Source organism: Mauremys reevesii, linkage group 2 (genome assembly GCF_016161935.1).
Source record: "Mauremys reevesii isolate NIE-2019 linkage group 2, ASM1616193v1, whole genome shotgun sequence".
NCBI lineage: Eukaryota > Metazoa > Chordata > Testudines > Geoemydidae > Mauremys > Mauremys reevesii.
Window position 1 is genome coordinate 209,979,977 of NC_052624.1, and position 26,514 is coordinate 210,006,490.

The 26,514-nt window shown below is 44.0% G+C and overlaps 1 protein-coding gene across 8 annotated transcripts in view; it reads right to left on the minus strand.

Annotated features, from left to right (window-relative positions):
* CHST9 (carbohydrate sulfotransferase 9) overlaps positions 1-26,514 on the minus strand; it is a 204,176-nt gene that overhangs the window by 91,778 nt on the left and 85,884 nt on the right. For all 8 annotated transcript variants that reach the window (XM_039526930.1, XM_039526929.1, XM_039526934.1 and 5 more), the window contains one exon: positions 21,656-21,870. In XM_039526930.1, the coding sequence (XP_039382864.1) occupies positions 21,656-21,776 (121 nt within the window). In that variant the 5' untranslated portion in view covers positions 21,777-21,870. The remainder of the gene's footprint in view (positions 1-21,655; positions 21,871-26,514) is intronic.

Genomic DNA, 26,514 nt, shown 5'->3' on the forward strand with positions numbered 1-26,514 from the left:
TTTACAATACTTTAATTTACTGCAATATGTTTTGTGAAAATAATGAAGTCCTAGCAATCGCCTTCAGTACAGGGCTGAGTCATTAAATGATCTCTCCTAATCTTTGACAAAGATTTTTGTGCAAATTAGTGAAACATAAACAAAGATTTTATTGCACTAGTGTCAGGTTCCTGGGGCAGAGCTCAAGCAGCTCAAGGTCAGATTTCCAGGCCAAGGTCAGAACTTGTGTCGGGGTCTAGAGTGAGGGTCAGAATCCAAGTCAGAGCCAAGGTCAATGTTGGGAGCAGAAAAGCACAGTTGGTCATAGCAGCTCGCTGGGGATCCATGTTCTTGCTTAGACACTTCCTGGCATGGCGTGTGAACGTCTGTGGGGTCAAGAGGCCTCTAAAGGAGGCTACCAATTGGGTCTCTTGGATGGGACTTCCCATAGTGTACTTCTGCTATGGTTTATGGGCAGCAGCTGGGTTATAGATGCCATCGAGTGGCAGTGTGGAGGTGACAGTCTGGTGGCTCTGCTGATCAGGTTTGAGTCCCACCAATCCCTACTTAACCCCCTTCCAGGGACACCTTCCCTGCGCCCAAGCACAGTGTTTGTCTATGTGGACTACATAGGAGGCTGCTGCAAGGTCAGGCACATGGAGCTGGGAGGCCCATTCCAGGACGGCTCCCCTCAGGGCTATAATCTTCCCAAATTGGTGAGGTACCAAACAGGAACCATGATTGATTTTAGAATCCAAAAATCTCTTTGCGACCCTAGACCTGTACTAGAGGGGGTGAAGGCCGTTGTCAGCAATCAAAGGAATTGTTGACATGTAGCTTCAGCAGTGATACATGGAACACCAGGGATACCCTGAAGGATCTGGGCTGCTGGAGCCTGGGTTGATCACCTGGCTGATGGGGTACAGGCTGAGCTACTGGTAACCCAGTTTACAACAAGGATGGTCCATGTGGGAGGTATCATGCTGAGATCTAGACCTTTTGTCCAACTGCCAAAAAAAAATCAGGGCATTCTGGAGCTGGCAATCAGTATATTGCTTGAAGTTATTCTTAGCATTTTCAAGATGTGTGTCTTAAGCTCCCCCTGGACGTTGTGGATCTGCTATACCCACTCAGTGGCTGCCATGGAGATGGCAGGTAGAGCCAGCTGAAGGTGGGAATGGAACATTCATGGAGAATGGACTCTGCCTAGTGTTGACACGGTTGGTGTTATAGTGGGTGAATACTGCCTGAGGTAGGAGAGACGACCAATCATTTGGGTGATTATTTGTAAAGAACCATAGATACTGTTCTAAAAGCCGATTCATTCTCTTGAAGTGGTCATCAGCCTGTGGTGATAGGCAGAGGACATTTAGGTGAGGACCTTGAGCAGCTACAAGGTTTTCTCTTCCAGAATGATGACACAAAAGTTGCAGAGCTTTATTGGATGTGACCTATTTGGGAAGCCTATGGAGACGGACGATGTGCATCACCAGCAACTAAGCCATCTCTTCCACAATGGTCAGGTGTGCAATGGGAGGGAAGTGGGCTGTTTTGGTTATTTCATCAACCATGGTGAGGATGACAGTGTACCCATCACACAGGGAGCTCTGTTATAAAATTCAGGGTGGTGGCAGTTCAAAGTCTAGCCAGGGTCTCTAAGTACTGGGGTGACAAAGGGGGTCTCGTGTGTCCTCTTGGCGCGAGTGCATACTTCACAATAATGATGTATGTATGAGTGCACCATTGCTAACATCCAGGACCACCAGAAGGTGTGAGCAGTCAGGCAAAGGGTCTTGAGGCTGCTAAAGCGGGCTGCTAGCAAGAAGCTGTGGCTGAGTCTCAGGACCTCCAGCTGGAGGCATCCCAGTGGGATGTACAAGCAACCCTTGAAATAGAGTAAGATATCCCATATCTGATGTTCATTAGAGGGGGCTTCCTCCTACCAGTGAGCTGATCAAAGACACAAGGTCTTGAGAAATGGCAGCATCCAGGAAATTGCTGGGGAGCTCTGTGCAAGAGAGGTCTTGACTGGTGAGATACTCCCCTTTTCAAGACGGGGCCCAGGAGAGTGGTCTTTGGTTAAACAGCTTAGCCTTGTGAAGGCATTTAGAATTTTCTGCTTTGCGTACACCTGTATTGGTAGTGCACCACTCTTCAATGGCAGTCTTGATTGCTTGATTTTCTTTATATATGATTTCATAATTCCATTCTGTCAGAGTAAGATTTTGTGACCAGTAGGCACAAGGGAGAAGATGCTGTTGGGGACTGTATCTTTGGGATAGCATGGCCCTGAAGGCACGGTTGGGGGCATCAATTTTGACAACAAAGTGCCTGTTGTATTGCTGGGGACCAAATGAAAGAGGCATTCTTGTACAGAAGTGCTGTTAGCAGGGTAATCTATAAAAAGTTAGCAGATGTCAGAAAGTGCTACAGCTCCTTGGTGTTTCAAGGGTCCATCCAGGTCCAAACAGCATCCACTTTTCTGGGGTCCATTTGGAGGCTCTTGATGTAGCCCAAGAACACCAGGGAAAGTAGCCTGAAGCTGTACTTTGAATTTCACATATGGACCATGCTGGCGAAGCCAATCCAGGATTGATTGGACGGGCTGAGTATGTTGGTCAGAACTCAGAGAAAACAAGTATGTTGTTCAGGTAAACTGCAAAATACTGGTCTCAGGTGTCATGGAATACCTCATTCACAAAATGCTTCAAAGTGGTAGGGGCATTTGAGAGACTGAATGGCATTATGGAGTATTCGTAATGGCCATATGGGGTATGTAAAAGCTTCCTTCCATTCGCCCTCTGCTCTGATGCTTACCAGCTGGTAGGCTCTTCACCCATTGAGCTTAGTCAATATCCGGGCTGACTGCATGTAGTCCAACATCTCCAGGATGAGCTGGAGGGGCTACTGGTTTCTGACAGTTACTTGTCTGAGGGCCCAATAATCCACAAGTCCCATCTTGCTTTTTGACAAAACACAGGGTCGCTCCACCCCCGCCTGGCAGGAGAGGTTAATGGTTTGGCCAGATTCTCCGGAAACAGGAATGCAGGGCAGCCAGTGCAGGTTCTGAAATTGCATAGATGCTGCCAAAGGGCATCTTGGCCCCAGATTGCAGCTCCATCTGTCACAGTCCCAGTGTAATGGTAGAATGGCTGCAGTTCCCCTCCCCCCCCCCAATTGAAAAGAGGTCTGTGCATTTGCTGTACTTAGTGGGAAGAGCAGGGGTTAATTCTGGTGGTGGTCTCACCTGGCCCACAGTCAGGGCCTGGGGATTTCTCCACAGTGGCCCAGTCTCTGGCCAGGCTCCATCAGGTGGTACATATAGACAGGCTTGCTGGCAGAATTCAGAGTGGAAGCTGATTTTCCATTTCTGCCACAGGATGTGCAGGTCATGGGTCACCAACCACGAGATGCAGAAGATTATGGGAAGCGTGGTGAGCGGATCACTCCAAACCTTAGGGTACCTTGGTGATTCTGGATATCACTTCCAAAGGCATGCTCTCCTATGTCACCGGGCCTGAAGACAGGAACAAGCCATCTAGTATCTATGAAGTTGGGGGCTGTCTGGGCCTGCATTGGGATGCTCACAGTTTGTGCAGCATCAGCATCCATTAAGTTGTCTGCTGCCCCAGAGTCCACGAGTACCCATCGTGGGGGAAAATGAAGACTTGCGAGGTTCCCCACAACAGAAACCACACACCGTGGTGTTGATGGCATCTTTCCTCTGGAATCACACAGCCACGAGCTACATGGGTTCTGGGACCAGGCTGAGGGATGTTACCAGGGATTGTTGGCTGGGCTGTGGCACTGACCCCTTCCTTTCTTTGCATTGCTCACGCAATCTGTTGACCTCACTATATGGATCGACAAAAGGCATCCAAAATGGGTCAGTGTTTCCACACAAGCTAGTTCATCTTTAAACCCACTCGTGTAATCCCCACTGAATCTGGTACAACTGGGATGACTTGTTCCACTCAGTGGAAAAGATGAGTCACCTGAAGAGAGCAACCAATTCCTTTCCTGTCAGGGTTGCGTCAGCTGAGTGACTGCACTGGGAATCACCAAGAAAGTGGCAGGAAATGGCCGAAGGAAGGCTTCCCAGTTCATCATTCGAGTTCCTTGTTCTAGCAGGGGTGAGGCCCTCTCCCATTAAGAGGCAAATTACCAAACCTACTTTAGCTTGATCAATGGAATAGGATTAGGGATGCAGCTGGAACAACAAATGACATTAAGAAACCCCTGAATTTTCAGCAGTCTCTGCTGAAGCATTCAGGAATGGGAACAGTCATCCCCTGTATCCAGGGGTGCTGGGAGCGGTGCATGTCTGAAGCGTAGTATTCTTGCTTAGGAGGAAGGGAGCCTGCAAGGTTCTCAGCAGCATACTATGCCAGTTAAGTCCACAGCACAATGTTTTCTGTATTGTCTGCACCCATAAGGTCCGGTTCTCTGGCAAGAGTCACAAACATTTGTGCTCAGTGTGGGAAGTTCCTCCTGAAAACAATCAATCCGTAAGGCATTTGTGGTGCCCTTTGAGACATGCTGGGTAGAGGATGACCTACTGCCTTCATGTTCCCATTGGACTGGCCTTCACCAGGGCTAAGGAGTGGTCCACGCAAACTGTCAGGGTCCTGGGTTGGGGCTCAAGCAGTTCGAGGCCAAGTTTCTGGTCTGAGGTCAGTACCAGAGGTCTGAACTTGTGTGGGGTCCCAAGTCAAAATTCAAGTCAGAGCCAAGATTGATGCCAGGAGTTAGGGAGCAGAGAAGCACACTCTGTCATGGCAGCTTGCAAGGAATCCGTGTGGTTGCCTGAACACTTCCTGGTACACCCTGTGGGCTTCTATAGGGCCAATCGGGCGCCTTCAAGGTGACTGCCAGTCAGTCTCTGAGGTGGGACTTCCTATAGCGTACATCCACTGGTTTGCAGGAAGCTGCCAGGTTACAGCTGCTGCAGCTGTGGGGAGGTGTCCAATACCTGGTGGCTCTGCTGTACCAGGTTCCAGTCTCACCAATCCTCACAGCTAGTCTTAATCAAGTTTTGAGAGCTGAAGTCCCTCCTATAATGTGGGGATTGTTTGACAGTTTGGTACCTAGGTTCTTGTCACCTGGCCTGCCGCCAGCTTGAAGGAGAGTTGCTGGTGCTTAATTGTAAACTCTCTGACACTACCAGCCTGTAGGCCACCCAAACTCTCTCCTCTGGGCTATGCCAGTTATACTTCGTCTTGCAGGTTAATCATAAGTGTACCCTACTCCCCTGTGAAGCATTCTCCTATAATGTCCAGCCCCTTCTCCAATGCAGGCTCACAGAAATACAGGTCTGCTGTCCCCCAGACAACAGTGTACACACCAGCTGGCAAGATTCAGTTCAGGATCAGAACAGATATATTTATAGTAAAAAAAGTTTATTATCAAAAGATGCAAGAGCAAGTGAGTAAGGATAATGGAAACAAATTACATATAAAATAAATTTAATTTCTAGAAATTATGACTTTAACAGGCTCATCTTCTGTCTAACGAAGTTTCTCACCCCAAATGCCCTTTGTCGTGTTTCAACCAAGGCTCGTTGTGATCTCTTTTCATGACTGCAATCGCACTAGCCGATTGCTTCCTAGATACAGTAGCTCCTTGCTTAATGTTGTAGATATTTCTGAAAAATGCGACTTTAAGCGAAACAATGTTAAGTGAATCCAATTTCCCCATAAGAATTAATGTAAATAGGAGGGGGTTAGGTTCCAGGGAAATTTTTTTCACCAGACAAAACACTACATAGATATACACACAGTATACGTTTTAAACAAACAATTTAACACTGTTCACAGCTATGATTATTGTGAGCTTGGTTGAGGTGGTGAAGTTAGAGGGTGGAAGAGGGAGGGATATTTCTCAGGAAATGCCTTACTGCTAAATGATGAACTAGCACTCGGCTGAGCCCTCAAGGGTTAACACATTGTTGGTATTGTAGCCTCTCACACAAGGCAGCACGAAGAAGAGGGAGGGGAGACAGACACACACCTTGTGTGTGTGGGGGGGGAAGAGAGAGAGAGAGAGAGATGCACACTGCCCCCTTAAATGCATTGTCTTTTTAAGTGGATCAGGAAGTTGAGACAGCAGCTGCTGCCCCAAGCTCTCTCTGTCTCTCTCCGTCCGTGCCTCCTCCTGCTCTATATGGAAAAGGGGTAAGTGGGGTGCAGGAGCAGAGGGGAGGGGGAAACCCTGACATTAGCCCCCCCTTCCCTCCCTGCACAGCAAGCAGGAATCTCTGGGAGCAGCTCCAAGGCAGAGGGCAGGAGCAGCACATGGCAGTGGAGGGAGGGACAGCTCAACTGCCAGGTAACTGATAGCCTGCTGGGCAGCTGCTGCTGCACAGAGAACTTAGGGGAGCCGGGAGCTGATTGGGGGGGGGGGCTGCCGGACCACACTGGTTACAAGCTCCCACCAGCTAGCTGCAACGGGCTGCTCTTCCTGCAAGCAGTGGACAAAGCAGGCGGCTGCCAAATGATGTTAGAAGGGAGCATTACACAACTTTAAACGAGCATGTTCCCTAACTGATCAGCAACGTAACAACAAAACAACGTTAACCAGGACAACTTTAAGTGAGGAGTTACTGTATAGGATAAAAGAGTGTCTATCTTGCCTTCTCCTTATATCCCCAAGAGTTCATTGTCTGTTCTCAGAGTCAGTATAACCCTCCTGACTTATTCTCTGATGTGCTGCTTAAGGATTTCACATCCCGCTCCTGCCTCTGTTGACTTTGTATGTAAATAACTCTCCCCATTGGGTTAGCTTACAATATTAAATTTACCTGGCAACAGAGACAGACAAACAAACATCTTCTGACAGGAAACTGGTTTCTCCACCTCTCTCGTGATATAGATGTTAGAACAGATTTTCCATCCATCAAATGAGTATCCATCCATACATTTTACAGTGATATTAATCAATCACCAGTGTAACTCTGGCTTTCGTAAGACCTCACATGACTTTCTTTGGTGAATCAGAATGTACATACCAGAATCATAATAGCCTGGTAAGCCCCTTGCCGGTTGGCACTGAGGGGTTTGTGGGTCACAGGCTATAAGAGCAAAGTTAGCAACAGAGTAGGAGGTGGAAGGCAAAGGAAAAAGGTGTAAGCCCCATAAGCTTTCAGTACTCTCTTGTGTAGCCATCCTGTAACCAAGGGTCTGTGGTTTCTGATACTCTAGGATGCGCTCAATAATGTATTACAAAGGGCAACACCCTGAACACCAGGTCACAAAGTCTGTTACTTTTCTCTCCCAACCTCCATCAATAACAGCCATTTTGTATTGGATTGACTGTGCATGTTCTTTAAGAGTACTGATTTGAACTTGTGCCATTCCCACAAAAAGCACAGATCCTCCCATGGAGTTTGCATAGCATATATGTCGTTTAATTTAATCTGCCACCCGTAGTCACAAAGCCACTGAATGGCTGGTTTAATGAGAATGAGAACTGCAGGAAGTCTATCTCCTTATGTCTAGCAGTACTAGATTATTCTATGCTGGGACTATCTGCTACTTCTGTCGTATCTCAGACCAAGAAAGTAAACACTTTATCAGAATTTAGGGTTTACCAGGTCAGATAAAATACCATGCTAATAAGTTAGCACTGGCCATTCCAGGTCAAGAACAATGCCTTCTCATTTAAACCACACAACTTCCCCTTCCACTGCATTCTCCCAAAAGAGAATGGAGATCATCAAAACCTATGTCCCCATTAAGGCATTATTTTTGTCCAAATTTGAGAATTTTTGGAAATAAGAGATTTGCAATAGCAAACAGGTTTGCTCCCCTCAGCTCAGCTGATAGTGTCTGCCTGTTCTTTGAGAAATAAAAAAAAAAGATTATGTGGGAAAGTTATTTTTGCATTTTTCATCTAAAAATGCTTTCCTCACTTCACAATGCACCTACAAAATTCTACTTTTGAAGTGCCAGACATGAATATTTTTTCACATTTAACACAAATGAGTGTTTCTAACTGGATTAGCTAAAACCAACACACCATGCTCTCCCTGGGGGATTAACATTAAAACAGCCCTTCAACTCTCTCCTCCTCCAATCAACTCATGTAAGGGGATTTGTGAACCCAAGGAACAATCCATGGCTTAAGAGGATCGTAGAGCACATGGGAGGTATTTTTAAGTGGATGCTTGTAATAAATTACTTGGGTTCCTTAACTTAGGAACAGGTTTCAGAGTGGTAGCCGTGTTAGTCTGTATCAGCAAAAAGAACGAGGAGCACCTGTGACACCTTAGAGACTAAAATTTGAGCATAAGCTTTCGTGGGCTAAAACCTACTTCATCGGTAGCCCACGAAAGCTTATGCTCAAATAAATTTGTTAGTCTCTAAGGTGCCACAAGTACTCATTCTTTTAACTTGGGCCTTGGCTCCAGCAGCTTCTGTTGCTGGGGTCATCACTCTCCACAATGGAGATTTATCAGACCTGAGCAGGTCTGAGGCTGGTTTTGGTGTCTGCATACAGGGAAGGTTCTCCACCTCTTCATGCCTATGTTTTGAGTGGGAGTTGTAGACCCCATCACAGCAGAACACAGGAGATGTAAAATGGTAGCTTGAAGCCAGCTTTGTCCTCTTTCCTCCTAAATTCTGCATAGTGCAGGAATAGAGCGTGAGGAGGAAGAGATCCTGGGGTGAAGCTTATTCATTATGCAGCTAATACAACCTAAATTACATTATGTAACCACAGAGTTAGAGCTTTCAATACACTGATACAGAGCTCAAACAGCTCAAAGTGACCTTCTCACCCTGCACATTCAATAATTTAAAACATGTAGTCTATTTTATTCATCTTAGAACAACTTTTCTATACTTTAGACAAGCAGTGTGTGCACATTCACACACACTCACTCTACACTGCAATGTAAGCCCAGAGTTAGTGGGATTTGAGTCAGCTGACCCATGCCAAGGAACCCTGGGCTTGAGCATCTACACTGTATTTTAACCCTACATTAGGGCTCTTCTAACCCATGCTCTGGCACCCACACTGCAGTGCGCTGACCCAAGTCAAATGAACTATATCCCAGAATCCCTAGCACCTCCTTCCGCCAAAGAGTGGCCACTCCACCCCTAGGACTATGGTAAAAAAAACTTTATGGCTCACCCTGCACATTACCAGGAAGCAGTTCACTTTGCAAAAGGCTTAAGTGGCTCGCTTTCCATTGCAAACCCAGGAAGTTCTGTGGTAGTGTGCTTGCAGATCAGTGATCCAAAGAGAATGGGTTATTGCTGACCTGAGTTGCTTCTATTTGCAAACAGGGGGTAGCTTCAGTTTTCAGTAGAGTGGACTGCAGATTGGTAGGATAGAGAGGACTAAGGACGTTGTCCCATTGAATTGTGGGATACTTCCAGCTGACTCCCAGGACTCAAGTCAAGCAGGGCTACATCTACATTGCAAACCAATAGGGCTCAGACCCTGGATCCTGGTTTAATACGAACTCAGACCCTCTAGCCCTGCAAGGTCCTGGGACTCTGGGTACAAGCCCGGGGTTAGCACAATTGCAGTGTAGACACAAGGGGGGCTAGGCTTGGTCTCAAGCACGGACTTGCATTGTAATATAGATATACCATTGGGGGTAAATGGTGCCATTATATGCTCTATTTGTAGTGAAATACTTCATGCATCCTTTCGAACTTTGAGGAAGGGAGGGGAGCCAAAAAACCCCTCTATAGGAGCCCATCTATATGACCAGAGAATGGGGTGGGATGTAAAAAGCTAAGCTAAACTATCTGAGTAGAGTTATGCTGCCAATAAGTACATTAAAACTTCCTCTGTTTTGAGCTGAGTGTTTTGGTTGTATATGAATCAAATATATTTCCAAATCAGAGGCAAGGAAAAACCCAATCACAATGAAATGAAAGAGGAAAAGAACACAAGAATCAAGAAATGCATGTAGTTGCAAAGTCAAGGAGGCGGTGACTGGTAAATGTATCAAGGGTCAGTTAGATTTTTTTTAAATGGTAATATCCTAATTTTGCAGTCAGGTCAAGTCAAAGGACTATCTTTTAATCAAAAAATTCTAGAGAGAATCTTAGGCTAACATTTGAGTTTAAACTACAATACTACTTCTGGCTATTGCCTTCATATTGTAAGTTGCCTTTGCTTAGTAGACTTATTCTGCACATATACACTGCAAAGGCTCAGAGGAAAATCTCTGTTAGCCTTCGGGTATGCTGATAATTGCCATATTATTGTCTTTAATGGAGGGTGATAAACTGACTAGTAGGAACTTGGAGAATGATTTTGCCTACACAGCCAGCTTTTGCTAAGCTGTGCACTGTGAATTCCAGGCATGATCATACAGATAGAAAGTTGCATTGTCACTATGAACACAAAGGCCTTATCTACACTGCAGGGTTTTGGTTGACAAAAGTGATAGACACTCAAAAATCGCTACGCTAAGAATCAGGATGTCATGTTCACACTCGCTCCCTGTGTTGGCAGAGTGTGCCCACAGATGGAGCACTATCAATGTTGTGAGCAATGTACTGTCCAGCTCAACACCTTCTGCCAGTAGGCAGATGAAATTCAGTGTTGATAAATGCAAAGTAATGCACATTGGAAAACATAATCCCAACTATACATATAAAATGATGGGGTCTAAATTACCTGTTACCACTCAAGAAAGAGACCTTGGAGTCATTGTGGATAGTTTCCTGAAAACATCCACTCAATGTGCAGCGGCGGTCAGTGAACAGAATGTTGGGAATCATTAAGAAAGTGATAGATAATAAGGCAGAAAATATCATATTGCCTCTATGTAAATCTATGGTACGCCCACATCTTGAATACTGAGTGCAGATGTGGTCGCCCCATCTCAGAAAAGTTATATTGGAATTGGAAAAGGTTCAGAAAAGGGCAACAAAAATTATTAGGGGTATAGAACGGCTTCCATATGAGGAGAGATTAATAAGACTGAGACTCTTCAGCTTGGAAAAGAGACGACTAAGGGGGGTATGATAGAGGTCTATAAAATCATCACTGGTGTAGAGAAAGTAAATAAGGGAGTGTTATTTACTCCTCATAACACAAGAACTAGGGGTCATCAAATGAAAATTAATAGGCAGCAGGTTTAAAACAAACAAAAGGAAGTATTTTTTCCACACAACACACAGTCAACCTGCGGAACTCTTTGCCAGAGGATACTGTGAAGGCCAAGACTATAACAGGGTTCAAAGAAGAACTAGATAAATTCATGGAGGATAGGTCCATCAATGGCTATTAGCCAGAATGGGCAGGAATGGTGTCCCTAGCCTGTTTGCCAGAAGCTGGGAATGAGCAACAGGGAATGGATCACTTGATGATTACCTGTTCTGTTGATTCCCGCTGGGGCACCTGGCACTGGCCACTGTTAGAAGACAGGACGCTGGGCTAGATAGACCTTTGGTCTGACCCAGGATAGCCATTCTTATGTTCTTAAGCTACAAGTGGGACTTTCTTTCCAGACCAGAAGATTACAGTGGAGGATGTTGTAATGCCCATAGTGATCCTGAGAGTCCTGGTGCACACCTTACAGCCATAGCTTATGAAACTTTACACAGGAAACCTGGACAGCAGTAAGGAGCGGTTCAACAACAGGCTGAGTAGGTGCCGGATGACCGGGGAACGTGCCTTTGACAGATTAAGGGCACGCTGGTGATGCCTTTGTGGCAGGTTAGACCTCAAGGAGGATAATATTCCCATGGTCATAGCCACATATTGTACATTGCATAATCTTCGTGAAGCTAAGGGTGAAAGGTTTGCTCAGGGGTGGAATGTTGAGGCAGACCACTTGGCTGCTGATTTTGAGCAGCCAAATGCCAGGGCTATCAGAGGGGCCCAGCAAGGGCAATTAGAATCAGGCAGGCTTTGAAGCAACACTTTGAAAATGAGAACCAGTAATCTCGGTGATTGGTGCTGCAATGTTACATTACATGTAGTTTTTTCTAAGAAGCAATGACGACATTTGGGGCCTTACATTCTAGTAAGCAAATTATTACATTGCCTGTGTATGTATTGGAAAGTGCCTGATATCTCAATTTGTAGGAAACAAAGATGAGTTACTGTTCAAAAACTTTTCTTGTTTAATAAAAGCAACACCACACACACACACGCGAGCTTGGTGGGAAAGGTGGTACATGGAAGGGCAGACTTTCAGAGCTGTGTGTATGTCCAGCTATCATTTTGAAAGTTGTCCGAGAGGAAGGAGTGAAGGGGAAACCAAGACGACCCGGAAACTGGAAAGGACGGTGCAAGCAGAGTTTTTTTGGGGGGTGATGGGGGCATGTAAAAGTTCTCAATGTGCTGCAGGGAGGATGGGAATGCATCTACTCAGTCTGCAGTATTATTAAGGACTTCAGCATCTGTATTTGGTCCTCCATTACTTTAATCATCTGCTCAGTAGTGTCCTTTACAAACTTCTGATTTTCTTTTCCGTCCTGCCTTTCTGCTTCCCTCCACTCCTTGCGTTCCCTTTTCCCTGCACTGAAGAAGTGCAGTACCTCCCAGAACGTATCTTCTTTGCTCCATTTTGGGCGTTCTCTTATCTGGTGGAGATGTTCGGCCAGTGTGTGTGGGGGGGTGTTCCTGAAGGCCACATCTTCCGAAGCACAAGGAACAATGCACAGAAACATGATTGTTAAGTTCACACATAACATTGAAACTTTTCAGCAAAATACACCTTTTGCAACAACATAATCACTTTCTCGCTGACCCTTGGCAGGCACACATCTTGACGAACACCCAAAGCATGATGAGTGTTGGCTAGGAGTGGCGCTTTACATGGGGATAAAGAGCACTCTGCAAGGGTTGTGGTGCAGCTGACTAGGGAAAAAATTCTCCCACACTTCCACAGGCGGTGGTCAGTGTAGCAGGTCTCATTGCTGAGGGTAAGCAGAGAAGCGAGGGTACATCTACTACACACTTATGGCTTCCATCCTGATCCCTATGCTGCTCGCCGGCGTGCCGCTTTGGTCCCTGAACAAGCGATTGCCAAATGGTGTGGGAAAGTTTCCTACAATGGGGAAAGGAACAAAGCAGCTCTGCCAAGGAAACTTCAGCAGAGGATTGCTGAGTACCCTCCAGGAAACTTTCCTAGAGATCGCTCTGGAGGATTCCCATGAGATCTCGGCATGCATCAACACCCTGTTCAGCCATAACGATTAGCTGCACAGGCAAATGTCCAGCACACAGAAACAGCCAGCCTTGTACATTTCTATACCCTGAACCCACCGCCGCACTCGACAAACCACAGCCACTTACCAGGCATCTCCTTTCCTCCTTCTTGCCTGCTGGAGAGTAACTGCAAAGACTGGTTAGACACCTCCAGAGTGGTGAACAGTTCCTGGCTGTCTGCCACACTGGGAGCTCCACCTTGTTGTCTAACTCCACCTCTTCATCAATGACTTCGGTGGGCCTGGAGGTGGTGGAAAGAGAGCCTAACCTGGAGGACGAAGTATCCACAGCGCTCTTGGCAGTGAGGTGGGGTCATCACCGAGGATAGCGTCCACCTCCGTATAGAACCGGCAAGGCTTAGATGCAGCACCGGAGTGACTGTTTGCCTCCCTCGCCTTATGGTACACCTGCCTCAGTTTCTTTATCTTCTGCTCTGCACTGCAGCGTGTCTTGATCATAATCCCTTTCACACGAGCCTCAATAGATCTGCCCGTAGATATCAAAATTCCCACAGCTCAAACGGCACAGCCTCCTCTCCCCAGATACTAATCAGATCCACCCGCTCCACAGTGGTCCAAGCGGGAGAGCGTTTGCTGTGATAACCCACCAAGGTCACCCAGGAAGATGTGGCTCCATGTTGAGCCAACAGGAATTGGAATTTCAAAAATTCCCAGGGCTTTCAAGGGGGAGGGGACCATGGCTGTTACCTGGCTGCAGGGCAGTGGAGTTCAAATTGATGACTAGAGCGGTCAGAAAGGGCATTATGGGACACCTCCTGGAGGCCAAGTAGAGTGATAAAATCAAGCGTGGTGTCTACACTGAAACTGTGTTGACAAAAATTGTGTGCAGAAAGCCTTATGTCTCTCATCGGGGTGGTTTTATTTTGTCGGCAAAACAAGGCATTTTTGCCAACAAAAGTCACATCGCAGTGTGTATGCATTCAGTTTTGTTGACAAAAACTGTCTTTTGTGATAAAACTCTGTAGTGAAGACAAGGCCAAAGTCTTGTGATAAAATTTGTCACTCATGATGCAATACTTGCCAGAAGATACAGATGCACATTGTGTAAGAGGACAATCATACTTATGGGTTTGGTTTCCAGGAGAAGCCCTGCAGTAGGGAATTTTATTGGAAGGAGTGCTGTTACATAACATTGCTAATATCTATGGGATACACATACAGATTGAGATATTCCAAGCAGTGAGGGATTTAGCCACGTTTTCTATTAATCATCACCTAAACCAAATGGTCAAATTTCTGCTCTTCATTACATAACATTCAACCCGATTTAGTTCCACGGCTGCACAGGTGTAACAGAGTACAGCTTCTTCCACAGTGTACATATAGTAGCGTCTAAAATTCACTGTCCTACAGAAGTCATAAAAATCACTACCCTAAATAAATGAATTGTGAAGATTTCACACAAAGATGAAAGATTTTTTTTGTATTAATTGATTTGACCACTAAACCAGACTTGACTGGCAGAAGTGTTCAAAGACTTAGAAGCCACAGTAATACATGGTACTAGTTTACTCCATATTTTGGTTAAGAGTAGTAACATTCACATCACAAATACATCCAGGGGTCAAAATTGGAAGTGGCAGAGAAGTACTATAATAAAGACTAAATGATTGCCTTTTAGTCTTGCTTTTTCTTTTACATCATCTTCAGAATTTCTTCTTTTCTTTAGTTAAAAAAAACTTAGAGACAATTTTCTTCCTTGAACACTTTGCACCCCAAGAGTTGGTCCTGAATAGTTCCAACTAAATCATATGCTATTTGTATAGTAATATTGATCTATTTGGGTATATATGCCTCCCCCGCCCACCCCCATCATCATAGTACTTTTAAACACCTCAACAACCCAATAAAGTAAGGAAACACTATTATCCCCGGTGGCTTGCCTACTTTCACACAGGAAGCCTAAAACAGAGCTGTGAACTGAACTTGGGAACCAAACCACTGGATCATTCTTCCTCTATTAATATACCCAGATAATATGTAGCTCAATTCCTATGTACCCAAATGATCATCAAAAGTCAGACGATGGATTCTCCTCAATATTCCCCAAATGAAATGAAATGCCAGGTCTGCAGTAAGACTAATGTAATGTTATAAACTACAGCTGCCTGGAAATTTTTCCTTTTTTTTTTTTTTTTTAAATGGGAAAATACCAATTTGACAATCTACATGTTCTGCTGGAATTGTCAGTTTCATCCAATTGTCCAATGGAAACCTGCCTGATTTCCTGAAAGCTCACCCAACACCCCGCCTGGCAGGCTGCCTTAGACTCAGAGCCAGGTGCCTGGTAGTTCCGGCTGGAGCAGAGGCTCTCCGGGTTTCTAGGTTCCTCCCCTTGTGCAGGATTCTTGGCAGCCCTAGGATCTTGGGCTTCAGCCGGGGCTTCCAGGAGAGCCATCAGGAAACAAGGCAGGTTTCCTTGCCAGCCTTTTATACATCTCGAAGAAGAGCACTACCTGGAACCATACAGCTATTAAACTAAGAATTGTTATAAGTCAAACCTGAGCCATTACGGGGGATTGATACTACACTGGCTGCCAATAACAAAGTTCACTTTTTGTTTCAGAATTATAAATAAATTAATCAGTACACATTATATTGGCCTATTGTGCAATCAGTAGTGTGGTCAATTAATAGATATCCCCTTTCAGATCACCCCCCAAGAGCTTCACACAGAAACGTACTGCAAATTTGACTGCTTTGATTTCTAGATCCCATCCATTTTTTTTGCTTCAAGTGTATGAAAAACAGGAAAGTGATTTGAAGTCACACTGTTTCAATATATGCTCCAGATTCAACTCTGGCAAAGAAGTTACATTGAGGACAATGAAACTGGCAGGCAATCATCCAGGGGGGAAAAAAGGAATGAAAAACAATTCAGTTAAATCCCATCCCATTATGCAGCAAAGCTGTAGGTGCCTGTTTCAAAAACATCTGTTCAGTTCAAATTGAACAAAAGAAATCATGTGCCTGATAATTCTACAGTATATTTAAAGATTGATATCCCACTTCCTGTCCCATATTAGCTATTTCCCCCCCATTCAACTTCACAAGAATGGTTAACTATCCAGAATAGTAAGAATTGAAGCTAGAATACTGGTGTTTAGGACCACCCACTTCCATAAATTTCACTTGCCATATTTAAGTACATATTGAATAAATGGCATTGAGAAAGCCAGCAAGGCACTCAGATTACCTTGTTCTTGCTGTATAAGATAAGGAAATTAAAATCAATAATTTAGAACACAACCAAGCTGTGGAACTCCACCACAATATGAGGAAAATAGTATAGTAGGGTCTAAGAGGACTAAATATTTATATAGATAATGCATGCCCAGTTATCGTACAGTTAAATATAAAGTTAGAAGAAAGGTTTCAGGATAGTGGCCAACCAATAGATGCTTGGAGTTCAGATGCAATTTCCCTCTCAAGGGACACGGTGGTTCTGGTTCATTATGGGGATTTTTTTTTACACTTTTTTCTGAAATATCTGGTCCTGGCTGCTGCTGCTGGAGATACACCTAATGAACTTAGGGTACTGCTTAGGGTGACCAGACAGCAAAAGTGAAAAATCAGGACAGGGAATGAGGGGTAATAGGTGCCTATAAGAAAAATACCCCAAAATCAGGACGGTCCCTATAAAATCAGGACATCTGGTCACCCTAATACTGCTCTGATCCAGTATGGCATTTCATGTATTTTTACTCATAAGACTGTTACAATGCAAAGTATCAAACTCTACCCTTGATACAGATATTTGCCAAATACGGGAATAGAAAAGGACTGTACAACCTCCCTTCAGCAGACATACATTTAAGAGAGAAAAAGCCAACTCTGTTTTGATCTATAGAGTGAAATTCATCCACTTATATCCTGTTCTCTCTGGGAGATTTTCCAATAGCACTATAACCTACCTGGAAATGGAATTTACTGATCCCTTTAAATCCTCTCTTTCTGCTTCAAGCCATTACTGGGTCGATACAAATTATGAACAGTGGGTATTTAGACAACAGGGATAAATACTGAATACTCCCAGAAGGGCAGCCTCAGGAGAAATGGGGCATTTCAACCAGTAACTGGGGAAGGGTTGACTAGACTGTAGTACTGTTTTGCTCCTGCTGAGTTTGTAAGATAGACAGACAAAAAATGATCCCTATAAGCTACCCAAGCCTCCTATTACAGAAGTATTTCAAGCTTACTAAAAAGGAGCTGGTTAAAATTATTCACTGCAAATGTCTATTGCTAAGTTGGCCCCTTTTTGCACACTGATCCCAGTTTCTACAAGTATATTAGGTAGTCACAGACTAGTTTACTGGACAAATTTCACACAAAGGCTTATTCATGAATTGTTTGCTTTGGCAGTTCATGATGTGTGACTGGCCATCTAATACATGATATTGCTTCTGTTCCCTGATTAGATTGACTTTTAATAAAAAGCTTAACAAATGAGAAATACTAAATATGACACTTTAGGTATGTATGCCCCTTCTATTTGGAGGTTCCAGATAAGAGTAGGTTTCTCCGGTACTTAAGGGTCTGCCCATTAACCTGGCAGAAACAGGAATAGTCTATAGGAGCAAGGAGCCTGACTGACATGCCCCAGGTAGCCTGCATATGATTGAGACTACCCAGGAAAGAGTGATGGGTAGAGCTAGGCAGAAAAAGCTGTTCTCTTTTGCAGAGGAAATCAATATTTTGAAATCTGGTTTTGTTCAGATTTTGAATGGAGAAGCCAAAAATCTCAGAAGTCTCCATAAAAGGGAATCAAGCCCCTAGGCAGTCCATTTGGTGTGCTGCTGGGTGAGTGAGCTGGCAGGAAACCAGACGCGCGTGATGGAACCCTGCCTCGGTTTGGGTGGAATTCTGTGGAAGTTGAACCATCTCAGTGAAACATTTTGATTTTGACTAATCGGCAAATTCTTATTAAAATGTTTTGGCAGAATTGTTTTGATCAGCTTTAGTGCTGAGCCCAGACAGAGAGGGAGTTGGGGAGAAGAAAGTTAACTGCAGGGAGTCTGACTGCAATAAGAGGGGACACTGCTCCTCTGATGCTCTAGAAGGGAAGGAGAGAAGTGTATAGAACCAGTGGTGCTCCAGGAGAGGGCATATGGCATAACTTTTCAGATGAATCATTCGTTCTGAAGTCCAAGAAAATTCAGCATTCATGTTCGTTTTCATGACCTCCAAGCACCCATCGGAATACTTGCCAACAATGAACAATATAACCCCATTAAATTTAAAGAACAATGTAAAGGTGTGGGACTCACCACTGCTGCGCCTCCTGCTGGTTGTTGGGAATTAGCTCTTTTCCAGCCTGGGCGCCCTCTGCAGGCCAGTGTCCCGCTTGTAGCTAGCCCCGTGTCCCTCCCGGACCCGGTGCCCCTTTACCCTGGGGCTGACCCCTAGCAATACCCTCACCAGTCTCTATGGGTCTCCCCTCTCTGGGAAACCCCCCAACCCTCTAATTCCCACTTTGCCTCAGTCTGGGCTACTACCAGTCATCACCAAGCCCCCATGCCCTGGGGCAGGCTGCAGTGTAAAAGCCACTCATCATAGGCAAGGGGGTTTGGACCTGCTGCCTTCCTCTGCCTCCCAGTACCTCTATGGGCCTTAGACCAGGCCCTGCAGCCTGGGGAGTTGCCAGCCTGGAGCTCCCCTGCTCCTCTGGCTCTCCCCAGCCCTGATTCACTTCCAGTACCTGTTCTGCAGGCAGCTAGGGCCTGGAGAGAGTCTCTTTTGGGCCTCTGGCTCCCAGCCTTTTTATACAGGCCAGCTGTGGCCTTATTGGAGGGATGGCCCAGTTGCGACCGCTTCCCCAAGCGGCCCAGCTTAGCAGCTCTCAGCCCCAACCTTCTCCCAGGGCTAACTTAATCCCTTTTTCCGCGGGAGTGGGGGAGCCGCCCCACTACAAACAACATTAAGAAATAGCTACTACATTTCAATTCATGCCACAATACTTGATGTTTTCTCTGAAGTACATCAGATGGCATGAAGAATGGGCCAAACCCAGCAATCCTTACTCAGGCAAAACTCACACTGACATCACATAAAAGGCCACACTTCAAGACTGTTGCATACATGTTGGCTTCAATGGAAGTTCTGCCCAGGTAAGGCCTGTAGCCATGCAGGGAACCCTTCAGGCACTGATGCCTCAAGTGCTGTGCTACTCCATACAGGTCTGATCCCCCACTCTCTGCTCAGTTCAATCCAGCACACCAGGCAACAGTGCTCTAGTAAGCGAAGAAAAGTGTGGGGGGCATGCTTACCCTCACCCTCTGGGAGGCCTTCATCCTCTCTTACTGAAGACACTTAGTATGATGCACCTGCTCAGTCCTATCAGACAGTCCCTTCTGGCAAACCAGAGGCGGTGGCTCCTGAAAGAAGCTGGTAGCTCTGCTTCTGAGACCCCTTTAGCTGCTATTCTTCCCTTTTCCTTGCTATACACAAGGGCAGGGAGCATGAGCATGAACAGAAAGCAAGAAGATGATTCCAGGTGCACAGAGCAGTGGGAGAGAGGAGCAGAGGGCAGAGGAGTAGAGTACATGGTAGAGTTGGAAGCTGAGATCACTGATTCAACAGATGGCTCAGGAAGGATTTGAGATCAGCGAGTCACTTTCAAAACTGGGTGTCCTTAGAGGTGCGAGTGCCAGAGCAAGTGTGAAAAGCTAAATCAGAGTGGACACAGAGGTGCTTGGGGAAGACCAGGTCAAGAGGACACTCATAAGGCGAATGTGGGAGTCGTAGCGCTGTTAAAAAAATCAAAGATGTGAGCGGCTGGTGGGTGAGTGACATCAAGCCATAGAAGAATGTGGAGTTAGGTCCAGTGTGAGAATACACGAGGATTTGGAGGAAGAGGAGAGAGAGCAAAGAGTGTATTCTAATGAGGAAAAAAAAATGATAAGAGTGGAAGTAAATATCCAACCTGTAATCTAGCAGGGGACAGAGTGCTATTGAGCATGTAGTTTTTTGCTTCCCTACAAAAATCCAGGTCTGGTTAGGAGGCATGTAACACCACAGCTAGGAGAGCCTTTGAAACCAGAGTAGAACATTTATATTAGCAAGAATGTGAAGTTTAGCAGATGCACCAGCAATTTACCAGGCTTCAAGTAAGATATACTAAGAAATTGAAAGTTCAGTGCTGTAGGAGCCAATAGTCTTCTAAACTCAAACCTAGCCAGTTTTCAGTCACGTGGCACGTCTGCACGCAGACGTGCCATTTGTACATTTTGAGCAGGGCACTGCAAAGGCTAAAACCAGTTCTGCTTACAGCAAAAACATTTGTCCCTAAAGGCTCTTAGAGTGACAGTTCAGAAATGTGCACAAAGCATGCTTTACGTTTTTTTAAACGGAACAGAAAAATACAGCCATTTGCAGATTAAAAACCTCTAGCTGTCTTAGTAGCAGCACGCCACTACTGATACGATTAAAGAAGCACACAATCTTTTTGAAGATAGTTGTCAACTTGGGACTCTCCAAAACTCCAAGCTAGTTCATTGCCAAAAAAGCCACAGGTATACAAAACAAAGTAAAAAATCCAGCTGAAGAGTAAATTCAACATCCATATTAGAGTAATCTCAAATTGCACTGTATGTTCACAAGTGTTTCAAATTATTTTACTTAGTAGCAACATTTAAGTGACCATATATTTAGAAGAGAGACCATAACTGAGGACAATAAGCAACAGGGAGGTGCTGTAAAGGAGATACAGGTGTTTGGAATAAAAAAAAAAAAAAAAGAGCTGCTTTTTAAATGGTGGGGGGGGGGGGAAATGTCTCAGGGTTGAGGGGAGAGAAGGGAAGGGAAGACTTAAAGCCTTCTCTTCATGAGACAACATGTCACTCAGATGAAACTCAGAGAAAGCCAAAATCTGTTGTACGGAGATCCTGAAATGTTAGTACAACAGTGGCACTCCTGCCATAGTGGGACACTGCCTGCATTTATGTTTATTCATACAGAACACTTAGGGCATATCCACACTTACTGCAGCGATCAATGCACTGGGGGGTGGGTGGCGATTTAGCGGGTCTAATGAAGACCCGCTAAATCGACCACAGATTGCTCTTCTGTCAATTCCGGTATTCCACCAGAACGAGAGGAATAAGGTAAGTCGATGGGAGAGTTTCTCCCATTGATGTAGCGCGATGTAGATACCGCGGTAAGTTGACCTAAGCTACATCGACTCCAGCTACATTATTCACAGAGCTGGAGTTGCTTAACTTACGTCAACTTACCCCTGTAGTGTAGACAGGGCCTTAGGTAGCAGCAAAAGATGCTCAATAAACGCAAGTCATAGCATGGGGAAATTCCTTGATACATATACTGATTGCTGCACTATAGTATAGAGTGTTCGAGTCCCATTCCACTGCCCCCCTCCCCATAAAAATCCCACACCACACCTTCTCATCAAATTATTCTTTAGTTTAAAGCAGCAACTTAAAACAGTGGAGGCAATACAGTTAAGAAAACTATTTTACCTGTAGGATGTTCTTCAATCCAGGCCTGCAGGTACATGAAGAGGAGTAGACCTGCTACTCCAAACATCAATACAGTCACAAAGACTTGTCTCAGGTTCATGACCCTGTCAGAGGGCTGCATTTCAACTCCTTTCAGAAAGCTGCATGATTCACTTTCTAATAGGTTCTTAATTTAGCTGTATCTTCTTTAGCATCCTTTCCTTTGAGACAGCAACCTAGAATAAAAAAAGGACACAAGAACTAGCTGTATCTCTTAAGTGGCTTTTCTTCAGGAGAACCTGTGTAAATACAAAGCATAATGGTTACGTAAGCTACTAAGTGAGGGGGACTGGGAACACTTGAGTTTATGTCCATAGTCCTAACAATTTTTCCATAATACCAACACTCCCCAATGAATCTCAAAGACAAATCATTTTTTTCCTAGAGTGAAGGCAAAAATCCATTACATAACGCCAGAGTATTCATGCTCTGTGACTGTGCAATATGGAGAGTCAAGGGAGGGGGAGGAAATCAACCCCACAACCTGAAGCCAAGTCCAGCTTCCCCACAATACAGCTCCCCACAATCTGTCATTTCATCCTATTAGCTATAAAACTAAAGGACATAGTGCTTCCATAGCAGTTGTGGAGAATGTTGGGTTATTAAATCCATGCAGTTGAGAATCTTGTGGCTCCTCTTCTTGTTCCAGTCCAGTCTTTTATAGACTACACAAGGCAAGTGTGAAGAGCCTTTCCACAGCAAGTAAGGGACAGACAGTCACCCTTGCACAGCTGGTCAAATGTAGCCTTCTCTAAACCAGTAAGAACCTATATCAGATTATATAACCCAGCCTGAAGTGACGAGAACTAATGGAATTTTAAATCTGGCCACTTTGCAATCATTACTAATCAGGGCCGGTGCAAGGAACTGTCGCACCCTAGGCGAAACTTCCACCTTGCGCCCCCCCCTCCTCCAGCCCTGTGGCAGCTCCCCGCCCCCGCCCTGAGCCCCCCCCCCACAGTAGCTCCCCCCCGCCCTCTGCTCTGCATCCTCCCCGAGCACGCTTCCCCCACTCTAATTCTCCTGCCTCCCAGGCTTGCGGTGCCAAGCAGCTGATTGGCGCTGCAAGCCTGGGAGGCCAGAGAAGTGGACTAGCACTGCGCTCTGGGAGGAACTGCTGTAAAAAAAAAAAAATTGGGGGCACTGCTTTTTGGTGCCCCCAAATCTTGGCGCCCTAGGCAACCGCCTAATTCGCCTTAATGGTAGCACTGGCCCTGTTACTAATATATGGGGGAGGGAGAAGAGAAACAGACTAAAAGCCTGAGTCTTGCCGTCGACTTCCCTGGTAGCAGAATCGAGTTCAAAACTTGGCTGAAAAATTCTTATTTCTTGTATGGCACAGAGCCACAGGAGAAGGAAATTGTTTATTTAACAACCGTCACCTGCCATTCAAAAGCTGATGTTAAGAGTTCAAAGTAAGGTACAAAAGGTTTTATACAATATAAATGTAAAGCTTCTTAAAGTGAATTAGAATGTGCTAGATTTTGAAAGCAATGGAGTACAATGTAGAAGTACATGTTAAATTAGATTGCAGAGCAAATAAAAATATTCTGAAATTCAGTACAATGAAGCCCTTGTAAATGAATATCTGATAAAAGACACTTTTAGCAGACTAAAGCAAAAATACAATGAAAATTTAAGCTTTCAGAGGACACGAGTAACCAACTGAAGCAGTGTTTTAAAATGAGCACTCAGTTAAAGGAATAAGTCTATTCCTAGTGTGTGCGTGTTTGTGGAAACAAAAAAGTAGCAGGTATTTAACAAGTCATACTTGAATGACAAAAGCATTATATAAGCTTTCCAGTGAAATGCAGAGCTTCATCTGATTCACAAAAAGAAAGAGAAAATATTAACCTATTTCAATAACTCAGTGCTTTCACACATATAAACTTTGACTTTACTGTGTATGAAAGCTTAATCTTCACCTAGCACATTTTAGTATGGACATACCTATTGTTTATGGGAAGCTCATGTTAAATTCTAAATGTGTGTTAAGTAAAGTGATGTTCAGAACTTGAAAGGAAAAAAATTATACTTGACAAAGTATGTTCAACTCTGTGCCATTAAAATTAGGGCTGTTGATTAAACACAGTTAACGCACGTGGTTAACTCAAAAAAATTAACTGATTAAAAAAATTAATTGCGATTAACTGTACTGTTAAACAATAGAATGCCAATTGAAATTTATTAAATATTTTTGGATGTTTTTCTACATTTCTATTACAACACAGAATACAAAGTATGCAGAGCTCACTTTATTTTTGATTAAATATTTGCACTGTAAAAATGATAAAAGAAATCCTATTTTTCAATTCACCTCATCCAAGTATTGTTGCGCAATCTCTTCATCGTGAAAGTGTAACTTACAAACGTAGATTTTTTTTGTTACATAACTGCACTCAAAACCAAAACAATGTAAAACTTTAGAGCCTACGAGTCTACTCAGTCCTACTTCTTATTCAGCCAATTGCTAAGACAAACAAATTTGTTTACTTTTATGGGAGATACTGCTGCCTGCTTCTTATTTACGTTGTCACCTGAAAGTGAGAACAGGCATTCACATTGCACTTTTGTAGCCTATTTACATGTCAGATATACTAAATATTCATATGCCCCTTTATGCTTTGGCCACCATTCCACAAGACATGCTTCCATTCTGATGATGCTCGTTAAAAAAAGAATGCATTAATTAAATGTGACTGAACTCCTTGGGGGAGAATTGTATGCCTCCTGTTCTGTTTTACCGGCATTCTGCTCTATATTTCATGTTATAACAGTCTTGGATGACGACCCAGCACACTTCCGTTTCAAGAACACTTTCACAGCATATTTGACAAACACAAAAAGGGTACCAATGTGAGATTTCTAAGGATAGATACAGCTCTCGACCCACGATTTAAGAATCTGAAGTTCCTTCCAAAATCTGAGAGGGAAAAGGTGTGGAGAATGCTTTTAGAAGTCTTAAAAGAGCAACACTCCGATGCAGAAACTACAGAACCCGAACCACCAAAAAAGAAAATCAACTTTCTCCTAGTGACATCTGACTCAGATGATGAAAATGAACATGCGTCGGTCCGCTCTGCTTTGGATTGTTATCGAGCAGAACTCGTCATCAGTATGGACACATGCATCCTGGAATGGTGGTTGAAGCATTAAGGGACATATGAATCTTTAGCATCTCTGGCAAATAAATATCTTGTGACACCAGCTACAACAGTGCCATGCGAACGCCTGTTCTCATTTTCAGGTGACATTGTAAACAAGACATGGGCAGCATTATCTCCTGCAAATTGTAAAACTTGTTTGTCTGAGCAATTGGCTGAAGTAGGACTGAGTGGACTTGTATGTTCTAAAGTTTTACATTCTTTTATTTTTGAATGCAGTTTTTTTTGTACATAATTCTATATTTGTAAGTTCAACTTTCATTCTAAAGAGATTGCACTACAGTACTTATATTGGATGAACTGAAATATACGATTTCTTATTTACCATGCAAATATTTGTAATAAAAAAATAAATATAAAGTGAGCACTGTATACTTTGTATTCAGTGTTGTAATAGAAGTCAATATATTTGAAAGTGTAGAAAACATCAAAAACATTTAAATAAATGATTTTCTATTATTAACAGTGATTAATCGTGCAATTGTGATTTTTTTTAATCGCTTGACAGCCCCAATTAAAATACTTTGTAAAGTACAATGAAAAGTGCTTGCAAACCTGTTAGCTTAAATTTAAGCTATATCTCAAGGTCATATTTGCCATTTTATGCATTATACCTATGAAGAATGTAGATGCCTAGACACAAGTGTGACAGACACCATTTTGAACTTATACTCTGGCTGATTTTTTTTTGTATACGTCATGAAACAACTAGTTCAGACATGGAACACTTTTTCGTGTATTCCTTTCTGGTTAACTAACATGCAGAGCTGACAATGACAGCCTGTCATCTCCTGCTATGGAAGCTATTTCCACTTCCGGCTATCGATATGGTACAGTGCCTGACTATGAGTGGTAGTAAGAAACTGGTGGAAGGAGAAACCATACTAAAAACATGCTGAATATAAAGGAAGTAACATTGAACTGCTTCTAGAATGGTGGGGGAGGTGGGAACCCACTCCTCCATTCTTTTAACTAGGAGGTTCTTCCCATTCAACCTCTTTCCCCATGGTGCTCCCAGTGTTCTCACCCCTTCAGTCTCTTTAGGGGTGAAGGGGAGACCCAGACCAAGACTAGTTATTGTTGCCACTCCCTGCACCTGAACTTTAGCCACCAAAACACATGTGCTGTATTCATATCCATAGGATTAGCTCTGACAAACAGAAGCATTCCGGCTTCATAGAGTTGGGATCCCTTTCTGGTTATAAGGAGAAACAATTAATTCAATCGCCCACAGAAAGCTGCGTTATTTACATAACATTGATATTCGTTTGGATAAGAACTCAGAACAAAACAAGTAACATTTTTTGATGCTCAGCAAGTCTGAATGCATAATGGTAAGAAACATGTTCTCTAGCAGTTACCAGGCCCTGAGCTTTTTTGGTAAAGTTATTGGGGATGCATAGCTGTGTGTGTCTTATTACAATAAAGCCAAACAACCAGAATACATGCACTGAATGGGAATTTCTCTCACAAATAACCAAACGTGCAGTTTTCTTGCTTCTCTTTCCCGTCCCTTTTTCTCTGATCATATGGGACTGACTGGAACCAAACCTTGAGAATTAATGTCATATTTGGGGTTTACGAGAAACATTTTATTAGGAGACTTAGAGTGTCTACGCTACCTGCCGGACTGGCGGCTAGTGATTGATCTATCGC